General features: G+C 50.7%; 2 protein-coding genes across 6 annotated transcripts in view; one reads left to right on the top strand and one right to left on the bottom strand.

The window, feature by feature from the left end:
- The window catches only part of PPP6R2 (protein phosphatase 6 regulatory subunit 2), a 124,120-nt gene extending 121,443 nt beyond the window's left edge, over positions 1-2,677 (bottom strand). For all 4 annotated transcript variants that reach the window (XM_074271978.1, XM_074271977.1, XM_074271976.1 and 1 more), the window contains exon 1: positions 1,226-2,677. The gene's annotated coding sequence lies outside the window, so the exon portion shown is untranslated. The remainder of the gene's footprint in view (positions 1-1,225) is intronic.
- A 606-nt stretch (positions 2,678-3,283) lies between these two features.
- On the top strand, positions 3,284-22,802 carry DENND6B (DENN domain containing 6B). Of its 2 annotated transcripts, XM_074271987.1 has the most exons (20): positions 3,284-4,066; positions 12,252-12,290; positions 12,371-12,413; positions 12,982-13,097; positions 14,050-14,130; positions 14,576-14,681; positions 15,069-15,148; positions 16,410-16,472; positions 16,855-16,910; positions 17,862-17,984; positions 18,700-18,795; positions 18,942-19,036; positions 19,372-19,437; positions 19,585-19,649; positions 19,739-19,828; positions 20,146-20,199; positions 20,303-20,412; positions 21,003-21,105; positions 21,609-21,683; positions 21,830-22,802. In XM_074271987.1, the coding sequence occupies exons 1-20, from the start codon at positions 3,878-3,880 to the stop codon at positions 21,950-21,952; spliced, it is 1,773 nt and encodes a 590-aa protein (XP_074128088.1). In that variant the 5' UTR covers positions 3,284-3,877; the 3' UTR covers positions 21,953-22,802. The 2 variants fall into 2 exon arrangements, with proteins under 2 accessions (XP_074128088.1, XP_074128089.1); XM_074271988.1 differs by lacking the exon at positions 18,942-19,036 and having other exon boundaries at positions 3,542-4,066; positions 18,719-18,795.
- Positions 22,803-23,190: the final 388 nt, after the last annotated feature.

A 23,190-nucleotide genomic window follows, 5' to 3' on the forward strand; every position in this document is an offset into this window, starting at 1 on the left:
GGCCGAGAATACAAAAAAGAGGCAAAAGCCAGTTCCTGATCTCAAGGGGCTCATAATCTAATGGGGGACAACATGACAAGCAAATAAATATGTACAAACTATATGCAGGGAAACTAGGAAGTCACCAAAAGAGGGAAGGTATTAAAATTAAGAGGAAAAGATGGGCTTTTAGTTGGTTCTTGAAAACGGGAAAGCCAATAGGTGTGGAAGGACAGAAAATACCCACAGCTGAGAGTGGAGGGTCTTGTTGGAGGAACACCCAAGGAGCGGGGATCACCGGATGGATGGGTATGAAGTGGGAAACAAGGTGTATGAAGACTCCTGAAAAGGCAGGGGAAGGGGGGCTAGTTTATGAAGAGCTTTGATTCTGTATTCGATCCTGGAAGTGATAGGTGCTGGCTATTGGAGTAAGTCATTAGGTAACAAAAACTCTGGAGCAGGAGCCTGGGATGAGGCAGAAGCTTATTTCCAACTTTGGGCCAACTAAGCAGAATTCTCCATGTGGCCCCGGTTTGACCCCACAGTCCTCCCTAAGCCTATGATGGGTTGATGATCTTAGCCAATAGCAAATGGAGTGCTTTCTGCCATGTTGTTTCAAGACTTGGGCATAACATGGGAAGGGGGAGGACAATACCATCATTCATTCGTGAAACACATTTGAAAAGTTCCTTGCCAATTAAGTAATTCCAACAACTCTAGTGCACTATGCTGTGATTTACTTACTTGAGTTCTTGCTTTCTTTGGGGGCTGACATCCCTTTCACCTGCCACCCACCAACACAGCTTGGAGTTAGCCCAAAGAATGAACCAGAGAAATAACGGAAGGAAATTGAGAAAGGGAAGTTTACATTCATTGACTGAAAAACCATAGCAACTACTTGTTCTACCACCACAGCACCTCCTCAATCCATTTCCCCCTAAACATTTTCTCCTTATATTTAGTTTAGATAACTTGTTTGCTAAAATGAAGCTTTTATTTTCAATTGTGAAAGTCTACTCACATGAACTCATTCTTAATAACATTAAAAATTGGGGCAGCTAGGTGGCACAGTGGAGAGAAAACTGGCTTTAGAGTCAGGAAGACCTGAGTTCCAATCCAGCTTCAGACACTTGACACTTACCAGCTGCAAGTCATTTAACCCCAATTGTCTAAAAGAAGAAAGGAAGGAAGGAAAGAAGGAAGGGAGAGAGAATACTAAAAATTATCCAAAGAAATAGCAAAGTACCTTTATGGACATCCCGGAATTTATGTAGAATTCAGGATTTCAGGTTTGAAAGGAACATGTGGAGCCAAGAATTTCATTCCAATCCACCAGATCATTTGGTCTGTCTTCAGACCTGCTGAAGCGGTGCAGTCCACTCATGGGCAGCTGTAATTGTTCACTTCCATCCAGCGTACTTAGTGATTGCCTTTTTGGCCAAAGAAAACAAAGCCATACCCTCTTCCACTCGGCATCCCCTCAAGTACCCTCCCCCATCCCTGGCACCTAAGCTTCTCTCCTTCAGGTCAAACATCTTCAGGTTCTTCAGTGAATCTTTTCATGACTTCAAGACCTTTGACCCTGGCTGCTGTCATCTAGTCATAACCAACTCATCAATGTGTTCCCTCAGGTGTGGTACCCAGACTTGTATAAACTGCATAAAACTGTTCTTTTTTGTATTTGGACAAAACATTTTCGGCATAAATGTTAGTTTTGTCCAGATGGACCATGAACTCCTAATGGGCTCAGATAAAAGGGAAGGAAAGATACATTAATTAAGCACTCACTAGGTACACACAAATTATCGGCAATCCTTGTACTAAGTCTTTTACAACTAGTATCTTATTTTTCAAAACAACCCTATGAGGAAGGTGGTATTCTTATTCCTAATTTTTCATAGCAGCTCTCATCTTGGGGGGAAAATTTGGAAACTGAGGAGACGCTCATCAATTGGGGAAGGGCTCAAAAAACTGTGACGTGTGTTTGTGATGGAATGTTATTTTTCTATGGGCAGGATGCTCTCAGAAAAAAATAAAAATAAAAAATAAAACTGTTAAGTCCTCCATGAACTCAAGCAAAGTGAAATGTGCTCTATACAAAGGAATAGCAATGTTTGGGGATGACCAGCTGTGAACGAGTGTGCTAAACTCACTAGTACAACGATGAAAAATCCTCTCCATCCTCAGGGATGGAACTGATTGTGTCTGAATTCTAGCTCTTTTTTAAGCTTAACTTTCCTTGAGGGTTTTTATTTTCACTGGGGTGGGAAATGTTTTCTTTCACAACCTGACTTTTATGGGAATGTTTTGCATAACTTCATAGGTGGTTTCTTAATTGTGGGTGGGGGTAAGGGAGAGGACCTAGAACTCGCAATTTTTTTAAATGAATGCAAAAAAATTATTTTGAATGTAACTGAGGAAAATATGAAATATTCCTATTTTATATTTGAAGAAAACTGAGGCAGACCGAGGTTAAGCTCCCTTGTTCGTGCAGGTGTTAAGTGTGTCTGGGGTTGGATTTGAACTCATCTCCTCCCGACTCCAGGGCCAGCTAGATGCACTCTACTACCTAATGCAAACCTACTAAGTGCTAGACACCCAGTCTCCCGACTAACCTCCGGGCAGCCCGAGCAGGAAAGGGGGTTAGGGAGGTGGGTGTGGAAGGAAGTATGGAGAAAAGCTGAAAGTGAGGCCGGACTGGGACCTCTCCGCCTGGCTGCGGTGGGACTCTCCCCCGGTGCCCCGGCGCCTCGGACAGGTACGGGGAGGGGGGGGTGAGGGGGGAGGGGAGGCGCTCTGGTGCGGGGGGGGGGGGGGCCGTCTGTGATCTGCTCCCGGCCCAGGCCGGCGGAGTCCCTCATCCGGGTAGTCTCCCACCGCCAGAGCTGGGGCGTCACCTGCAGGTTTCGGGCCGAGATAACAGGATTCCGGGACAGAGCTCAGCCGCCCCGGGCGGGTTCTCCCTCCAAACTGCCCGCTCCCTCCCCGCGGGAGGCCCGGCGCCATCCCGCTGCCTCAGCCTCCAGGGCATCCACCCCCAAGCATAGACACACAGTAGGTGCTTAATAAACGTGGGTTGGGCCGACCCTTAGGGCGGTTCTAAAGAGCACTAATAATAGCTTTATAGATTGGTCTTAACCCCAGCCACCTGAAGCCATCAGCGGACAGCCAGGATGCCAGTTCCGGCACCTCCAAACGCCCCCCCCAGCACTCTGATGTCACCCCACTCCCCAGTCCTCCGCTCTCCTCCCCTCCCCCTCATCGACCCCACCTCATAAACCCCTCCCCCTCAACTCCCCTCCTCTCCCCTGACCCTCTCTGTCCCCTCGCCGATCCTTCCCCCTCCTCTCCCCGACCTTTCCCCCTCCCCCTCTCTGGCTCCTCCCTCCCCTCCCCTTCCTATCACTGACTCCATTTCTGTCCCTCACAGATCCCTCTCCTCCCCCCATTTTAGGCACCTGCACCCCATTCGGCTCCCAACCGCCTCCCGCCCCGTCCTGGGCGGGGCCTCCTAGCAGGGCCGTTACCGGAAGTGCCCTCATCTAGAGACCGACGACGCTCTAGGCCCTGGAGGGCTCCTCTCTCTGCCTCCAAAGAGAGCTTCACGCGCAGCACGCTCCTCCGACCGCGGGGTGGCGAGGGCGCGCTGTGAGGCGCGTCACTCCAGGCCCGAGGACGCGGCCGTCTCTCTAGGTCGTTCTCTATGGCTATCTGACGCAGTCCCGGCGTGAGCGGGAGGCGGAACCGGAGGGGGCGGTGCGAGCCTGCACAGGCGCACTGAGGCCCTTAGGCGGGGCGCGCGGCGCGACCCTGTCTCCATGACAACGCCGTACGGCGGCGCTTGAGGCGGGCCCGGAGTTGCCTTGAAGGAGGAGCCTGAGGCGGCCTCGGTATCGGTATGGATGCGCTGTGGGGCGCTGCCCCGCGCCCGCCGCCGCCCGGCCTGGACTCCTCCGAAAGCCCGGGCTCCACCCCGACCGCGACCCGCCGGCTCCGCCGCCCGCCGCTGCCCTGGGCGCGCTTCTCCTCCTGGCTCGAGTGTGTGTGCGTGGTGGCCTTCGACCTGGAACTGGGCCAGGCCCTGGAGGTGAGGGCGGCTGGGGGGCGGGGCGGCGGGAGAGGGGAGAGGGGGCGGGAACGGAGGGGATTCGGGCCCCACCGCTGCAGCCCCGCGCCGGTCCCTGAGGAGGGGCTCCCTACGTGGTCGGAGGGGCCGGGGAAGGAGAGCGCCGTGGGCTCTGGGAGGCCATTGGAGGGCCGGCCGCGGAGGGGGCCGTGGCCTGGGTCTGTTCTGGAAAGCAGCCTTAGAGCTCCTCCCGCTTGGGCCCCAGGGCGAGCTCGCTCCCCTCTGGAGCAGCATCCCTGGCTCTCCGGCCTTCTGCCTCCACTTTCCCCGCCGGAGCATCCCCGGGCGCTCCCGGGAGAGGAGGCCCGGCTAGTGACCGCTGTGGTCAGGGCGGCCGGCCCGGTGAGGTGCATTGTGGGAAGTGGGGAAGATGGCTTCTGTCCTGGAGCACCGCGGTCTGCCTGAGACCCAGCATGCAGGAGGGACGCGAGAGCGGCCCGTCCTGGAGAAACCGTCGGAGAGCCCTGACACCGAGGTTCCGGGCCTGGAGCGCCTGCGCTTGTACTCTGGGTTTACCGGGGAGGGGAGGGGAGGCAGCTTTGCGGCACCTACTGTGTGCCCTGTCCCGGGGGCTCGGGGCAAGCACAGTGCCGCCCTGGGACGGCATCTAGTGAGGCCTCTGGGAGAGACCTGCGCTTCCCTCTGGGGCTGCCTCCCGCTCTTAAGTGTGCGGATTGTGGGTGTACGCACGGCGTGTGCGCGTACACCCTCTTATGTATGCACGCACACATATCTATGCACCCCGTTATTCACACATTGTCTCTGAATGGGGGTTTGAGAGCCGGTACTGTTTGGGGAGTCTGTGGGGTTTTTAATCTTTGTATCCCAAGGGATAAACTAGACGCTTAAATGCCTTTGCATTGATAGTGAGGGTTTGGGTGTGTGGGAGAGAGCTTCCTACAGAAACTGAAATCTTTTAAACTGAGTTTGAGCAGAAAAGAGAGAAATCTGTGAGTGTTAAATCCGGGAAAGCGCACACCTGGGCACGTGTTGCCATCTTTAAGTAGTAGAAGAGTTTCAGCATGGAATGCAAGTGGACTTCATTCACTAAGCATGTATTTTGTGCCTGCTGTTTGTGCCAGGCGCTGTTCTAGGTGCTGGAACTTGTGTGGCCCTGGAGGCACAACCCTAGACCAAGAGAGATTTCAACTTAGTAAGACCTTTTAATGGAAAAAAAGGACTCCATTTAAAAAAAAAAAAAAAAAAAAAAAAGGGTTTCTCCCTTGTTCCTTCCTTCCTTTGGAAAGAGGATTGTTGTCTTTCAATAATCCTATTGAAGAGTTCCTCCATGGATAGGAATTTGATGATTTCCAAAGTCTTCCACCTCTAAAATAGTAATATTCAGCAAATCATAGTTGCTAGGTTACCGTGCTAACTAGCTCTCTCAGCCTGGACTCTGGTCCTTTTAACATTAGGAGCAGAGAAGAAGGGCTCGATTTGGAGATCCCCAGAGATGGGATGGGGGAGGATGAGCTCTAGTTTCTCTCATCACTAATTGAGAGCCCAAACTGATTCATCTCTAAGGAAGAGGAGACTCGGGAGGGAAGAACAGATAGGACTGATATGGATTGATAGGAAATGTGAGGAGTGATGAAGACTGAATCATCACAGGATAGTAGAGAGCAAGTGAAGATTGGACTGCGGGTGTCTCGGAATCAAGGGAAGGCAGCTTAGGATGGCCTCGAGGGAATGGGGGCAGTGCAGGATGGTACACTGGGATAATTTATATCAGTTATACAGAGCTTGGGGGATAGCAGAGAGTTTTAGGCTTCATATCAGAATGCAGATTTCTTTTTTTTTTTAATTTTTAAAAAATTTTATAGTTATAACATTTTTTTGACAGTGCATATGCATGGGTAATTTTTTTTTACAACATTATCCCTTGCATTCACTTCTGTTCCAAATTTTCCCCTCCTTCCTTCTACCCCTTCCCCTAGATGGGGAATATGTTATAGTATACTTTAGATACAATACATGTGTGCAGAACCAAATTTCTTGTTGCACAGGAAGAATTGGATTCAGAATGTAAAAATAACCTGGGAAGAAAAACAAAAATGCAAACAGTTTACACTCATTTCCCAGTGCTCCTTCTCTGGGTGTAGCGGATTCTGTCCATCATTGATCAATTGGAACTGGATTAGCTCTTCTCTATGTTGAAGATATCCACTTCCATCAGAATACATCCTCATACAGTATTGTTGTTGAAGTGCACAATGATCTCCTGGTCCTGCTCATTTCCCTCAGCATCAGTTCCTGTCAGTATCTCCAGGCCTCTCTGTATTCCTCTTGCTGGTCATTTCTTACGGAACAATAATATTCCATAACAGAATGCAATTTTCTATGAGACAAATCTCATTTAATTTGCCTGTTTGCTATGCCTGGAATGCATTTCCTCTTTATCTCTGTCTCTCAGAATCCTTGCTTTCCTTCAAAGCTCTCCCCCCCTCCATCCCACGAAAGTGTCTTCTGATCCCTAGGGACCTCCATGACTGTTTACACTTAGAATCTATTACTTTACATCTTTAACATGTCAAAAACATAAAATCCTGAAATTAAAAAAAAAAAATAAGCTAGTTTCTAAATTTGGAGACTGATTCCTCACCAGTTTCATAAGCCCTACTTTAGAATTCTGGCATTCCTTGAAAAGTATAATTAGTATTTCTGCTCTAAATAGAAAGTCAACCTTCATCCAGATCTCTTATGATTTCCCTTCACATCCTCTTATGTTCTAGCAAAATTATTGTTCCTAAGGCACTGTTCTCATCCCAGCCTCTTCTTTACTGTCACCTCCCAGAAGCTCTTCCCTTCCTCCCCAGTGAAAGTGAGCTCTCTGTTCTGTCCTTTCCCTCTCCCCTCCCCAGCTGCCCAGAGCACTTTTATCTGAATCTCTCCCTTTACCCCAGGTCCTATTTCAGGACTTGTTCTACCTTGTATCCCACTTATAGGCAGGAGCGTACAGAGAGTGTGACCATTCAAAATCAAGCTTGTAAGACTTTTGCGGTTTCGCTACCTTAACCACAATTTTATGAAACCCTATAACCACCCAAATACTTCCTCCTTGCAGTGCCTCTGTAGTTTCCTTCCTGATCCCTGGTCCCCGGGATGTCCTCAGCCCTCCGAGCTCCCATCAGCCTCTTGCCTGCCTTCTCCTTGGCCCATTTATCTTTGGGGTAACATCCATCTGGACTAGCAAAGGGATTTCCTACCATGCCAGCCAGACATGGCCACCAAAGTCCACTCCAGTTCTCCATATATTAAAAAAAAAAAAAAAAAAAAAGTCATCCGGGAAAAGTTGAACAGTGGGGGCCAGAAGAGAACAGAAAGAGAGGAAGAAGGAACCCCTCTTGTCTGGACCAGGACTGGGCTGGAGGGGAAGAAGGTCCTGAATTGAGCAGGAGTGTGCACACAGAGTCACCCCACATGCACACCCCCGCACCCCCCCACCCCGCCAGAGGTATGGGATCTGTTTGTACTCCTTCCCAGAAAGTATTTAGTATCTGCTGACACCACACAAATCCTGGGGATCTTTACTGTTGATGAAGGGATTGCTGCCTGACCCTGACCTGGAAGTTAACACAAAACACTGAAGAGTTCTTCTTGACACAGGAGAAAGGGCAAGGAAAAGAATGGCCTGGCCGTGTGTCACTCCCAAGTGCTGGGGCACCTTTCCTGCTCTCTGTGTTATCTTCCCCCATTAGAATAGGAGTTCCTTAAAAGTAGGAACTGTCTGTGTTTTCTCTCTAGCCCCCTCCCCCCAACTTAGCAAGTGCTCAATTTATAAGCCTTTAATAAAAGCTTTACTCGTTCAGATGAGATGTGTGTTCTTAAGCAGATTCCTTCCCTTCTCTGAGTGTCAGGTCTCTCCATGGGTAAAATGAAGGGGGTTAAAGTCCCTTCCAGCTCTGTATCTATGATCTTTTTGGCTGGTTCACTGCCTTGGGGACAGACAAACCTTCAAAGTACCGAGTTCTGACCACAGTAGAGATCGCAACCCTCTTGGGCTGTGGTTGAAGCTCTAGGTGACAGCAGGGCTCACACTGTTCCTCCTTTTCCCTTACCTGGACTGGCCAGAGATGAATGGATTCCCCAGCTAACTTGCAGAGGGCTGACATATTCTCTACCTTCAGGAGACAGTACAGCTAGGCTGGTTTAGAAGCACGCTTTGGAGGACTTGCAGAGCTGCATCTCCCCAAGTGGAAGGGGCTGCAATGGTCTGTTCCTATCCCTAGCCTGCTTATGGCTAGCCCTGGTTTTTCTTGCTTTTCTCTTGCAGCATCTCATCCTTTATCTCACTTTTTTCAGTTCTCAAGCAATTGTTTTCTCCCTCCCTCTGTATCCTTCCTCAGCTGTGGAAACATTAGCGACAAACCTTGTAACAGATATGTTTCATAAAGTAAAAGTCACAGTTATACAAGGCCAGAAACAATCTTACTCTGCAACTTGGTTATGTGATTCTTGCCAGTTGGCATTGAGTTCTCGAGCCTTTCTAAGTCCTTTGTCTTTTTCATTTGGCACATGTTGTTTGCTTGGTTCTGTGCCTCTCCCTCTACATCAGCTCATACAAGTCTTCCCAGGTTTCTCTGAAACCGTCCTGTCTTTGCTTACAGCCTGGCTTGGTCATTCCCCAGGTGACAGGCACCCTACACCAAAAACCCCATACCTATTTTGGCATATGGGGATCCTTTCCTCCTCCTTTGATCTCTTTGGAGGTATGGCTGCATCAAAGTTAATGTGAAAAGTTACCTTAGTCTTTAAAACCAGACATAGTAGCCCCCTTCCCTGTAGAAAGGAAAGAAAACCACTTAAGTATAACTTTTAATTACTTATCATAATTGCTCTTTTAAATTTGAGTTGATTCCTTATCTCTTGGAAATAGACCTTTATCAGAGAAAATTTTTCCCAATTAGTTTTCCAAAGTCTCCCAATTTCCCAATGCTTCCCTTCTAATTTTGCTCACAGTGATTTTGTTTGTGCAAAACTTTTTTGGTTCTCTAATGTGGGCTTGGTATCCAATACATATAAACAATAAATGCACATAAAACTAATAAGAATAGATAGTCAAAGGATATAAAGAAAGTTCTCACAGAATGATCTGCAAAATATTTACAATTGCATTCAAGAATGCTAAAAGAAATGCAGATTAAAACCACCCCAAGTGTTTACTTCACTCCCTGCGAGTTGTCCAAAAAAGAACCCCCCCAAAAAAAAAAAATTTGTGAGACCCAGTGTTAGGGAGGTCACGGCAAGATAAGCACACTGATACATTGTTGGTGGAACTGTGAAAATGGCACAGCTGTTTTGGAAAGCACTTTCCAATCATGCAAATAAAATAACTAAATTACCCCATAATGTTTCAACTAAAAACATTATTACTAGATGTATACCCCTAAGGAAGCCATCTATTAAGAAAAAATTCCTAGCTACATCCAAAGAATTGGAAACAAAGTAGATGCCCATTGATTGGGAAATCAATCAGTAAATTATAGTATGGGATTGTAATGGACTATTTCTGTGCTATAAGAAATATGAATAATGACTATGGAGAAGCATGGAAAGCCCTATATGAACTGATACAGAGTAAAATTGGTCAAAAAAGAAAATCCCCTAAATGAACACAGCAATGTAAATGGGGAAAATGATGCAAAATTGTTTAATTTTTCTTAATTTTATATATATAATTTAAACATTTTTTTTTAAGTTCTGCATTCTCTCCTTCCTTGAGAAGGCAAATACTTTGATTTAAGTTATACGTGTCCAGTCATGCAAAAACATTTCTGTATTAGCTGTTGCAAAAGAAAATGCTGGCCCAAAAAATCCAAAAAAATCAAAAAATTAGCTTCAGTCTGCATTCAGACTCCCATCAATTCTTTCTTTCTCTGGAGGTAGATAGCAGCTTTCATCTTGGGCCCTTCACAGTTCTCTTGAAACTCTGTATTGTTGAGAAGAACTGAATCATCCACACTTTATCTTCATACGGTAGCTGTTGCCACTATGTAGTAACACAATTATAACAATCTAGCAAGATTAGCTGAGCTCTAGCATGGCGGAGGGGGGAAGGGGTCATGGGGGTTGCACACGGCACGTGTTTTGGGTCTTGTTCAATGTATTCCTCAATTGTCCTGATATTTTTTCTTCTTTTGTCTTTAAAAAATACTTTTTGGGGGGCAACTAGGTGGCGCAGTGGATAGAGCACCGGCCTTGAATTCAGGAGGACCAGAGTTCAAATCTGGTGTCAGACACTTAACACTTCCTAGCTGTGTGACCCTGGGCAAGTCACTTAACCCCAGCCTCGGGGGGGGGGGGGGGGGGAAACTTGTTCCTTGGGAGGGCAAAGGGACAGATTGAGACTAACTGATCTTATAAGAAACAGAAAGCATTGATAAAAATATTAAAAAGTAAAAACAAAATAAAATTAGATTCCATCAATATCATGGAACCAGATTAAAATGTAATTGGAAAATATTCAATCAAATAAATAAAAGCATAAGATAATAATAAATGTCATTTTGTGGTTTTCTAAGTCAGTGCAGAGATCTGTTTCTGTTTGAGTTTGATGCCATTGATGAAGACTATAATTTGATATTTCATTGATATATATATTTAGCATTCTAAATATTTCCAGATGTGTCTAGAATCTTTCATTGAGATATAATTCTAAATTGGAAATTTTAAGATACATTCAATGGTATTCATCACTTTGGATAAATTTAGTGTCCTTATACCAAACTCCACTATAGGAGGGGCCTTCATTACAATCATAACAATAACACGTAACACATTTATATGACGGTTTAGGGTTTTAAAAGCACTTTTGTATGTCTCAACACTATCAACAAAAAAAAAAAATGAGAGTAACTTTCTTCTACACAAAAAAGGAAGGAGGGATATGGCATTTTAATGTTTTTTTTAGCTCTTGTTGTTTATTCCCTCACTCTTTTCCTCAACCCCGGCCTCATGACCAAACAAATCTTCACAGTAGAGGTACCTGGTTGGAGCTTCTGTGTATCTCATAACATCCAGGGCTTCTCTTCTGATCAACTCCATCATCCCAGCTTGAAGGCATCAGACATCCTTGCCAATAAAAGCAAGAGGTCCTGTCGGATGGCACATGGTCTCTTGGGGCCCACCCTTACAAGATGTCACAAGACTTTTTCATTCTCTTCAGGCTTTGTTTCATTTTTCTTTGCCCTGTCTTCCTGTGGGTATTTTAGTATTTGCCGACCATTGCTCTTCCCAGCCACCAAGGGCTATGTGGCTGTGTGGAAGCTGCCCCCCAACCAGAATTGCAGAGATTCCAGCAGAGTCCGGAGGCACGAAGGACTTGGATCAAAAACCTCCTTGCTAGAACCAGGAATACGATGTACAAGGCAATGGCAAGATTGTGCATGATCAACCATGACAGATTTGATTCTTCTCAATGCTTCAGTGATCCAAGGCAATCCCCATAAACTTTGGATGGAAACTATCATCTGCATCTAGAGATAAAACTGTGGAGACTGAATGTAGATTAACACGTACTATGTTCACTTTTTTCCATTTCCTTTTTCTTTTTTCTCTCTCATAGTTTTTTCCCTTTTGTTCTGATTTTTCTCTCCCAATGTGATTCATAAGGAAATGTATTTTTTAAAAATTGAATGTTGTACATGCATAACAAGAAAAAAATAGAATAATAAATTTTTTTTAAAGTAAGAAACCTCATTCTCCTGCTTTTTATTTTGGAGGCAGGATTACCGTTTTCACCTTGTGAAATTCCAGGTGATTTAATGATTACTTATTTGCCAAATCAGCAAAGTCCTCATTCCTTCATCTGAGGCCCCAGTAATTCTTATTCACCTTAAACACGTGTAGCCAGTTATTGCTGGGAAATGGTCCTTTTCTCTTTTTGCTTGGCTTATCACTAAAAACCAATTACAAAAGATCTTCCTGCAACTCTGATGTCAGAAGCCAGAATTGGGGCTTTTTCTTTAGCCAATATTGACTGTCTTGTGGCTTTGGGTATTATTTATCATCTCACTTTCTACGCCTCTGATTCCCGTAGTAAGCATTTCCCCCTCTCAGAGGGGGGACCGTAAATGCATCTCCTCATCGCCAAGGAAGGGTCCTGCTCGTATTCTTACAGCCTGTTCTATTTTGTTTCCTTCTGCAGCTGGTGTACCCTTATGACTGCAGGCTGACAGAGAAGGAGGTAGGTCTCCTGTACTCTTGGAATGTGCCTTCAGACAGTGACATCTTGGAGTTTTCATTGTGTTTTCCTGTCTGTTACAGAAAACCAGCATCTGCTACTTGTCTTTTCCTGACTCCTATTCAGGTAGGTACCTCTGCTTCTCCCCAAAAATTGTCAGAAGGATCTGAACTGTGGCTGGAGGAGCAGTTACAGGGAGAGAGGGAGGGAAGTAACCACTGAAGCTTTTTTTTTTGCTGAAAGGCAGTGAAAGCCATTTAACTTTCTCCATGGAGCTGAAGCCTTTTCTTCTGCTTTTCCTGGAACCACTTGACTCATGTGATCCCTGGTCCCAGCTTTGGACCCTCTGGAGTTCCTTCTCTGCTCCTTCGCAGAATGCACAGGGGCAGAGGGGACACTGTCCTGGGCCCTGGGGTTTTGCACAGACGGTGTGCTAGGCCACGGAGATCAGGGCCTGGAGCAGACCACTTATTTCCTCAAATTAAAACTGAGTTTGTCCTGTGCTTGGGACTCCTCCCCAGGAGATGGGGCTGAGAGCTCTCCGTGAGCATCAGAGGGGCTGGCTGGAGCTGCCTACCCGGCAGTGGACATTGCCATGCCATTTCTGTGCCACCATGGATATTGTGCACTAGGGCTTTAGCAGGGGGACCACCCATGTATCTCGGGTAACTGGGTCGGACCTTGCTTCTTTCAGGCTGCCTTGGGGACACCCAGTTTAGCTTCCGAATGCGTCAGTCGGGGGGACAGAGGAGCCCCCGCTCTATGGATGATGATGATGGCTATAACAAAGGGGCTCCTGTCACCCTGCAGGTGAGTGGGCCATCCCAAGATGTGGCCAAGGTTTCCGGCCTCCCTCTCCTGGCTCCTGCAGATATCATGAGGGTAGGCTTCCTCACAGATGTTTAATGAACCACAGGGAGGGGGGCCCTGTAGTCATCTGAAGGCTAAGAAGGTCTTCTCTGGCCATCCTGCAGGGCCATGATCGGCCCATAGGGACTGGGAGGCATGTATCTTTTCTCAGTGGCTGAGGCTGTGGGCCCTCCACTGAACTGGTGCAGGAGCCATAGACACAGAATTGTTTGGCTGTCCCGTCTCTAAGCTTTCCTGGCCATATGTTAGGCTCCTCTCTACTCTGGGCCTAAGTCTCACAGTGGGAAAGGGTGGTTATGGTCAGACTCTGGCACTGGGGCCTATTCTTTCAGGAGTCCAGGGACTGCCCCATGATGCTCTTCTTCTGAGCTCTGGGGACACGTCTGCTTGGCCTATTGCCGCTCAAGCTTCCCCTGGTCCTACTGAGGGACTGGGAAGCAGACCTTCCTGAAATTCCCCCTCCTGTCCCTTCTCCTTCCCTTTTCACATCCTGACTCCCATCTGGTCCCACTATTAACAAGAGGGCAGATTCTGAGTCCCCTTTGTCTGTCCATTCAGCAAGAATTGCTTTGAGGGAAGAGGAGAGGGAATGAAGCCTGTGGAAGGCAGGTGGCCCTGCCCTCCTGCAGCTTCCTGCTTGGTGTGGCCTGCTGCTGCCTGAAGCCAGATCTATTAGGTGGGGTCAGGTCAGCCTTTCACCTCTTTCTTGGGTGTTCCTCTCCAAGTCTCAGCCCACACATTGCTGTGGGGAAGGCATGAGGAGACAGCTTACTCACAATCCTTGTCTTCAGCTCTTTCCCTGTTGGTAGGGAAGGCAGCGGGCGAGGGGCTGGGAGGGCAGGAGGAGAATGGCTGACTCGGGGGCTTGCTGATGGCCACCTCTCTTTGCCAGAGAGAGACTGCCCACTTGTTTGGCTACGTGTACTTCAGGCAGGTGAAGGACAGTGCAATGAAGAGAGGCTACTTCCAGAAGGTAAGGCTGGGTGCCCAGGGATGGCCTCTGTTCCTCCCCCGGCTGAGAAGAGAAATGGGCTGGGCCTCAAGATGTGGGGAGAGGCCAGCAGCCCACTGTTGGCAGTCTACTTTCCCCACCCCCATGCAGCCCCAGGTTAGGTTTAAAGGCAAAAAAGACTACCAGCTCCAGACCAAGTTCCCATTGTTCTTTTGTTCCAGTCACTCCCATCTCTTTTCCATGATTGTCCCACACAAGGGCCCAGGGCTTAAATCTAAGGCTTTTTGCTGTTGGGTCTGATGCCCAGTTCCCCATCCCACAAAGCTTCTACTCTACACTGTCAAGTCAGGGTCAGGACAACCCCCAGGACTTTTGGATCCAGTTTTTACAGAGAGTTGTAGGAGAGAAGCACCCGTAAAGAAGCCTCCCGTCCCCACTAAGCTCCCTCCCTGGGGCTCTCTTTCAGTCGCTGGTGCTGGTGTCCCGCCTGCCCTATGTGAATTTGTTCCAGTCGCTGCTGAACCTCATTGCTCCTGAGTACTTTGAGAAGCTGGTTCCATGCTTGGAGGCGGGTAAGCCACAAATGCCAACAGTCAGCGGGATAGGTAGGCACGTGTGCGGGGGGGAGGTGCCCCGGCTGCTAGACCCATAGCTAGAAAAAGCCCTCTCTGTGATGCCTTGCCTGGCACCGTGTCTAAACGTGGCACCTTGTCTAAACATGAGAGGAGGACTGGGACTTTTCTCTGAACTTTCCTCTGGCTTCCAGAGCTCTGGCCAGCTGGGAGCTAGTCAGTTCAGACTGCCCTTCAAGAGCGCTGCCCCCTGATCTCCCAGGCAGTGCACTCTCTAGATGCCCACCATTGGCATGGGAGGGCGGCAAGGGAAGACCACACCAAGTAAGAGTCTGCCTGGCTTCTTGGGCTTTCTCCTTCTAACTCTTCCTTGATATATTTTGGCAGTATGCAATGAGATTGACCAGTGGCCTCCCCCAGTGCCAGGCCAGACTCTGAATCTGCCTGTGATGGGAGTCGTCATACAGGTAATAAGAAGCTGAGCGTGACCCGGGACATGTGGGGGACCAAGAGAAGGCCACCATGGCCTGCCTGGAGCTCAGAAAGGGAGGGGAATGCGCTCATGCTGTCTGTGTGGACAGAGGGCAGGCCCCTGGGCCTGTTACATGATCAGAGCGACCCTCGGAAAGCACTTAAGGGCTCAGTACTAGTGTCATACCCAGACAGGTGATCCTTGCCAGTCCCATATTGATTGAGAAAAGTGCCCGCTCCCATTGCCGATGTTCTAGTGTAGGGCTTATTGGTGAGCTCTTTCTCAGTCGTGTTTTAATCTGGTTTGGACAACGCCTCTGACGCTGTGAAGGGATTGTAGGGCAGGGTCCCAAGGATTCAACATTATTAACCTTTTGCAAAAGATATCAATGACTTATCAGATTTGTGAATAATAATAAGCAATCTTTCTGTTTTCTTTTTAAAATTATTTTTATTATAGTTTTTTATTGATAAAACATATGCATGAGTAATTTTTCAACATTGACCTTTACAAACACTTCTGTTCCAACTTTCCCCCTCCTTCCCCCAACCCTCTCCCTTAGATGGCCTACCGGCCATCCCATACATGTTAAAAGCACTATTTCTATTTTCAAAGTACTATATCCTGACTATAACCCTGGGTGGTGGGAACCCCATTTCACCAGTTAGGAATTTGGGGCCCACAGAGGTTAGGTTTTACCCTCAGTCACACAGCTAGTAAGTATCAAAGGCACGATCTAAACCTGGGCTTCTCCTTATAACAAGTTTACTACTCATAAAAAGCTAGCATTTAAGGTTTCTAAAGCTTGGGGGGAGGGGGGATAGTATAACAACATCCTGTACAGAGATTAGATTCCAAAAAGGTTTTACCAGACAGAAATAGGGAATTTGACGGGCATCTCCAGCAAAATCCCCAAGTCCAGGACTGAGTTGCTTTGGGAATACAAGTTCATTGTGATGGTCAAAAAGGTTGGTGTGACAGCAGAGAAAATGTTCTGAAGGCCTGGGTTCAGATCTCACATTTGATAATAAGGACCCCTCTCACTCTAGACTTCTATTCAAGTCCGCACTGCTGTTTGGGTTACCACAGTCTAGTGAAAAGATGCCCTTCGTCTCCACAGAGCGGAGCCGAACCAAGCAAGGATCAGGCCTGGGGCATCAAGGACTCTGTGTAGCCATAGCAGTGGAGATGGCGGAGGCGTGCCGGTCCTCTGTCGGCCCATGAAACTGCTCTGACCCGAACCCTCACTCTTGCAGGTCCGGATCCCATCCCGTGTAGACAAGTTAGAGTCAAGCCCTGTGAAGCAGTTTAACCAGGAGGTAAGAGGCCCCAGGGGGCTGTTTTCCTCGGCCTCTGGTCCGGCCTTCGGGGTTTGTGTATGCCCACAAGCTTACACGTGACATATACATAATACCATCAAGCAGCCCTGTCTCCTGCCTCCTTCCCAAATCATATGTAGAACTTGGATCATGGGGGTGACAAGCATTGCTTTTCATGAGCTGGCCCTGGGCGCCATCCAAAATGGCCTTCTCTGCTCTGCCTTGGCCAGGCACTTGCCGCTCTTCCTGGCTGAAACCTCGCTGGCTGGGCTCGAGAGGACAGTTTGAGGAAGAGAAGGGAAGAAGAGAGCAGGCCGGACCTCAGTGGACTGGATTGCGGTCCTGGGTCTAATGCTGATTCCATTTTTCTTTTTCCATCCAGAACTTGCTTCCTGCCCCATTGGTTCTCTCCAGTGTTAATGAGCTGGATCTTTTCAGGTAAGAGTTTAGAATATGAATCACCTGTGCGAGTTTTAAACTAAACCAGTATTCATTCCCATGGTACCTGATGTGTTCAGGAAGGGGGGGCAAGGCAAAGGGACTTAGGATCATTGGCCTTGGCAATAAGGAGGTCCTTTCTGATCTTGGAGGAGCCTCTGAGTGGTGAGGGGATCCAGAGAGAAGTCACAAGGAAGGAGCTGAGCTGTCCGGAGCAACTCAACAATGACCTTTGGCCCCGGGCTGGGCCATAAAGAAGGTGGGAGGCTGAGAGGAAGGGCCCCTCACCCTTGCCATCTTTCCTCTCCCTTGTACAAGGAGAAGTTTCCTGGGAGGTCTTAAATCCAGCTGTCATGCTCTGGACACTAGTTTCACTGAGAAAGAAGGACCAGGGCGTGTTTAGGGATGGGAGAGAAGGGGCTGTCTCCTGGCCTAGGGCATTGAGAGATGGGACTAATGGGTCTGGCACTAGTACACCGCCCCCCTGGAGTCAGTGGAAGTCCTAGGGGGCGGCAGGGCTCCAGGCTGAGACAGATCCACCTGCTGTGAGGGCATGCCTAGTCCTTGCCCCAGGAAACCCGCCCAGCAAAAGCTTGGGGATGGACTCTGTAGGAGGAGAGGCTGAGGTTACAAACTCCATGTGGGTCAAGGACTCGCCACCTTTACGTGTCCTGGATCCCTTGGGCGGTCAGTCTGAAGAAGCCCGCCCACTCCACATGGGAAGCAACTTGGTAAAAGCGCAAAATAAAATACATACGATTCGAATAGAATAGCTATTGAGAAGTTAAGAACTCCTGGACTTGAGGGAGGGCTCATCACGTGGAGAGCAGTGCCCACGACTCTAGCCCTCCCCTGACTCGGGCAGTCGTTTTGCCCATCAGAGGCCATTGGGAGTTGTGAGCTCAGGCCTTTCCTTCCCAGCTGCTGACTCTGTCCTGCCCTCTCTGACAGGTGTTTCCAGCCTGTGCTCATCCACATCCAGCTGCTGTGGGAGCTGATGCTCCTGGGGGAGCCCCTGGTCGTCATGGCACCATCTCCAACCATCTCGTCAGAGATGGTGCTGGCCCTGACCAGGTAGGTGACAGCCCGAGATGAGAGTACCAGGACCTTAGCCGGGCCTGGCCTTCGGCCATCTGTCTCTCCTGGTATTCTCGTTGGGGGGGAGGGGGCAGGTCCTTATCAACACATACCCCATGCCATGGGTGGGGGGGACATAGTGGAAGGATCAAATAAGATCATTTGGGAAAGGCCCTTTGGAAATGGTCCCAGGAGTACTGTGCGACACACTCTTGGGAGAGCTTCTGTACAGGGATCTGCTGGTGGCTAAGATGGCATCTGCCCTCACCTGGCCTCATCCCTCACCCACCCAGGGCCTCTAATAGGACTGGATGAGTTCTGAGGCTGCTCCTAACTCTGAGCTATCCCTCCCTTGGCTGATGCTTAGCACGTGCTGTTATGCTGAAGGCTGTGCTCTGGGGTTTGAGTCCAGAATCCTCTAGGTTCTTACCCTGGGAACCCAGAAGCTGCTTTGGGCTCAGTCCTCCAGAGTTTTTCCTTCCCAAGACTGCCATCCCTTCTGGCTGGCCTGCCCCTAGCCCAGCTCCCCTGGCAGCCCACTAGGTACACCATATTGGGAAAAGCCTTTCGGGTTTCTGCTGGCCTGGTCAGAGAAACTCCCGGCACCGGCTTCTTCAAGTCTTGGTGCTCCAGGGCCTGGTGCCAGGACTCCCGGGGCCACAGCGGGGCCCGACGGCCCGGCCTGAGGGCTGACAGGGCCTTCTCACTGCAGCTGTCTCACTCCTCTCAAGTTCTGCTGTGACTACCGGCCCTACTTCACCATCCACGACAGTGAGTTCAAGGAGTACACCACCCGGACCCAGGCCCCGTGAGTACCCCCTCTGCCCTGCAGCCCCTTAGCCCCAGGGATGACCCTCAGTAATGGCGTGAGGCTCCTTCAGCCCCTCGTCTTCCTCTGCCTCTTATTCAATCCTTCCCTTTCTCTGTCCTTCTGTTCCTTCTACCTTCCTCTAGACCAAATGTTGTCCTGGGAGTCACAAATCCTTTCTTTATCAAAACACTTCAGCATTGGCCACACATCCTCCGGATCGGAGAGCTCAAAATGTCAGGTGAGGTTCAGAACCCAGCCCCTGCTGAGGCCTCCGTGAGGGTCTCGGGCCTCTAGAGCTGTGAGCCCCTCCCCTGGCCTTGCTCTCCAGTGGTTCTGGAGGCAACCGAGAGTACCAGTGAATCCCAGTGAACCCACCCTCCTCTGCCTGGGACAGACACTGGGACCTGGCCGCCACAGGGCAATCTGCCCATGTCCACAGACCAGGGAACAAGGCCACGCCACCATGAGACCCCCAGATGTGGGGACAGATGAAGAAAGGTTGTAGTCCCCTGGCCAGCTGCCAGGTTGGGCCTTCCCTGACAGACCTGGCACAGCAGGCCTGTGTTTCTCTAGGGGACCTCCCCAAGCAAGTCAAGATGAAGAAACTCACCAAGTTGAAGACTCTGGACACCAAGCCAGGTGAGGAAGGGCATCACGGCCTCTAGGATGGGACGGGATGAAGCTAGCTGGCCCAGTGGATACAGAGAGACAGGTTGCCCTCACCTCTCGGTGCCTGGGGGCTGGCCCCGGCAGTGCCTTAGACAGGCCTTTGTTCTTACCCCCCAGGGCTTTATACCTCCTACAAAACCTACCTGCACAAGGACAAAACGCTCATTAAGAGGCTGTTGAAGGTGAGTGTCCCCTGTTCCCCCAGCATCCTTGTCCCTCTGCTGAAGGCTGGCAGCAGGAAGTTGATATCCTGGGCATTCTCTTCCTACAGGGCATCCAGAGGAAGCGGCCTTCCGAGGTGCAGAGCGCTCTGGTTCGACGCCATCTCCTAGAGCTCACACAGAGTTTCATCATCCCCCTGGTGAGGGGGAAAACCTCCGTCATCCCCAAATGCCCATTGTCATCCCAGGAACTGGCACCTGGACTGGGCTTGGGCTGGGAGGGAAGGAGAGGCACAGGTGGGAGACCAGTGATGCAAGCATTATGTAGGCACTTTCTGTGTGCCAGGAACTAGGTGAAGTTCTGGGGGTACAAAGCAAAGCAGAAAGAGCCCTGGTGCTCAGAGGGCCCCCTCCTCTGATGGGAGAGGTAACGTGTCAGGAACCCAGCCTCTAGAGAGAGCAGCTTAGCTCTTGCAGTTGGGGTGGCCTGACTAACCAGGGCTCCCTTTCTCCTCAGGAACACTACATGGCCAGCCTGATGCCCCTGCAGAGGGCAGTCACACCCTGGAAGGTGAGTGCAGGCCCTTGGGTGTCCCGGGCAAGGCCTCCCAGGAAGCCCTACCTCAGCCTCCCTTAACCCTGGGCCCAGCCCTCACGGCTGCTCTCTGCCACAGACTCCCCCCCAGATCCGTCCCTTCCGCCAGGATGACTTTCTAAAGACCCTGGAGCATGCCGGCCCCCAGCTTACCTGTGTCATCAAGGGTGATTGGCTCGGCCTGTACAGGTAGGACGCAGTGGGACCAGGGGGGCAGGTGGAACACAGTCCCTTTGTTTAGAGTGGAGAGAAGTTGGTGGGTGGGGGGAGGCCTGAGCCTAGGGTGTACAGCCCCCGAAGACACCATCAGAGGCACCAGAGGAGTGCAGAGAGAAGCAGTTCTCGGGTGCTATGGAGGTGAATGTTCTCAGAACTAGCCTCAGGCCTGAGGTGGACAAGGACACTTTGTCAGTGACCTCCCAGCAACCCTGCTTCGTGCTTGCCACTATGGGTGGTATTGCCATTTTGCAGATGAGGAAACTGGCTGGAAGAGGTAAAATGGCCTGGGTCCAAGTCTGGGCCTTCTGCTCCCCACCTCCACTGAGGAGGCGCCCTCCCCCTTCTCCCCCAGTCTCTCACAGAGCAGGCCCTAACAGTCACTCTCAGAGACTAAGCACATAAACTGTGGCAGGCCAAGGAAGCTGCTACCATGAGCTGAGGCCTTTGGGCTCCTATGGATAACCAGCAGGGTTGCTCTCTCTGGTTCTTGAAGCCAAGGCACCCCCCAGAGCTGCCCGTGGGCTCGGCGCAACCTCAGGTGGCCATCTTTCTCCTGGCAGGCGGTTTTTCAAATCTCCAAATTTTGATGGCTGGTACCGGCAGCGACACAGGGAGATGACCCAGAAGCTGGAGGCACTGCACCTGGAGGTGATCTGCGAGGCGGTGAGTGGAAGCTGCACGGGGCCGGGGGGACCAGGAGGAGGCTGGGGGGGGAGCTAGCAAAGCCTAGCTCTGGCAGAGTTGCAGGGGGTAGCCATGGGATACAGATACCTCTGAGGCTAGGATGGTCCCTCCTATTTTCCTGTGGACTAAACAGAGGCCACAGCTCACAGAAGTGGCTCAGTAACCAGTCCCAAAGAGTCTCCTTGGAAGGAGGCCTCTTAGACCAGTGGAGGACCCCAGGACAGGGAGACAACTGAGGACAGGAGGTGGCCCCAGGAAGGTTGTGTCTTCTGTTGGAAAAGAAAAGCCTGGGCGGCCCTAAGTGACTTCAAAGGGATCTGCCTCTGGGGTCAGAACCAGGGCAAATGGGGAAGCTTCGAAGGCAGATCTTGGAAAATAAAGCCCCCAGTGTAGGGCCATGGGCCAGCCTTGGCCAGAGGCCACCAAGAGGGCAGGGCCAGGCCCGGGGAGAAACTACTAGGGCCCCCTCTCTGCCCCTGCAGAACATCCTGACGTGGGTGAAGGACAAGTCAGAGGTGGAGATCGTCGATCTGGTTCTGAAGCTGCGAGAAAAACTTGTGAGTGCTCCCCCTTCCTCCCTCTAACCCCTATCCCTCCCTCCCCTCCTTCTCCCCAGTATGTAGCCCTGAGGGGGACCAGAACAGGCTGGGGCAGCTGGCCTGTCATGGCCTGGGGAGACTGAGGAGCCCTCCCCTTTCCCCAGATCCAGGCCCAGGCCCACCAGCTCCCAGTGAAGGAGGAGACGCTGCGGCGGGTGGCTCTCTACATTGACACGGTCATCGGCTCCCTGCCCGATGACCTGCAGACTGTCCTGCGGCACCCCTGAGGTCTCCCTGGCTCTTTCTGGCTTTCGGACACCCCCGGTTGGAAAAAAAGAGAGGACTAAGAGTCGCCCAGTCCTGACAGACCTCCTTGGCCCTAGTCAGTCGTGAGCTTTGGGCTAGGAGACTAAGTAGGGAGGCCCAGGAGGCCAGGCTGGGCAGGAGGGGGACGGGAGATGAGTGCTCCTGTTCCTCCTTCAGCCACACTTTGCTTGCTGGGGGCTGGGCCAAGAGGAGCAGGAGCCTGGGACTGCGGCTTCCTCTTTTCCTTGCCCTCATTGCACTGCCCCAGGCCCATGGATCTCGTGGGAGCCTCCCAGAGACGCCTCTGTTAGGGCTGGCTTTGCTCACTGCTTGGCTCTCCAGAGACCCTTCACCAGAAGGACCGCGGTCCCAGGCAGCTTGAACCCTTTCATTGCCAAGAGGAGGAGGGTGTGAGCTATGGGTATGGCCCCTTTCTCTGCTCAGCCCCCTGCCCTTTCCCTGCAGCCCCGCTTGGGCTCCGGCCTCATGCCCTCTTCAGAGAAGGTTCCAGTGGGAGCCCAAGTGAAGGGCAAGGGGTGGGGGGCCCGGTGCCACCCAAGCCCCTTGTTTCATCAGCCTGCCCCAAAGCAGGGCGCTTCAGCCAAGCACAAAACGGATCCCGTTGCCTGTTCCCCTCAGGCCAGGCCCCCTTCCTGAGCCACTAACCCCGTCTTGCTGAGGGCCGGGCCCAGCAGAGGCAAGGCGGAAGCAGCTGGCTCTGCTCTTCCATTTCACTCGAGAGCCCGGCCCTGTCTCCAGCTGGCTCCTGGAGCCTCCCTGTGGGCCTCAAGAACTGAAGCCATCAATCCAGTAGTAAAGGAGATTGTTTTAGATGGTGGACTGTGCCCTCTCTGGTGATGCAGGGGGGTGGAGCTTCACTGGCACATCAAGGGCATGTACGTGGGCTGGGCCGAGCCTCCCCAAACTCCCAGTGGTGGCCTTCAGGCCTAGAAGTCTGCAGGAGAAGGGAGAAGAGCCAAGAGCTCTCCTGAGGCAGAGATGGCTAGGCCTGAGGGGAGGCGAGGGAGGGCTCTGAAGCCGAGGAGGGGTCGACACTAGAGGTGCGAGAGGCTGTTGTGGCTGCCACCCTGGAGAGATGTGACAAACATGGTGGACCTTGAGGTCTGCTCTCTGGGTCATTCTGCCTTCTCTCCAGATCTTCTGGGAACATCAGAATTCGGTTGACAGCTCCCCAAAAAGCACCTGGGTCTTGCCTGCA

Source organism: Sminthopsis crassicaudata, chromosome 5 (assembly GCF_048593235.1).
Source record: "Sminthopsis crassicaudata isolate SCR6 chromosome 5, ASM4859323v1, whole genome shotgun sequence".
Taxonomy (NCBI): Eukaryota; Metazoa; Chordata; class Mammalia; order Dasyuromorphia; family Dasyuridae; genus Sminthopsis; species Sminthopsis crassicaudata.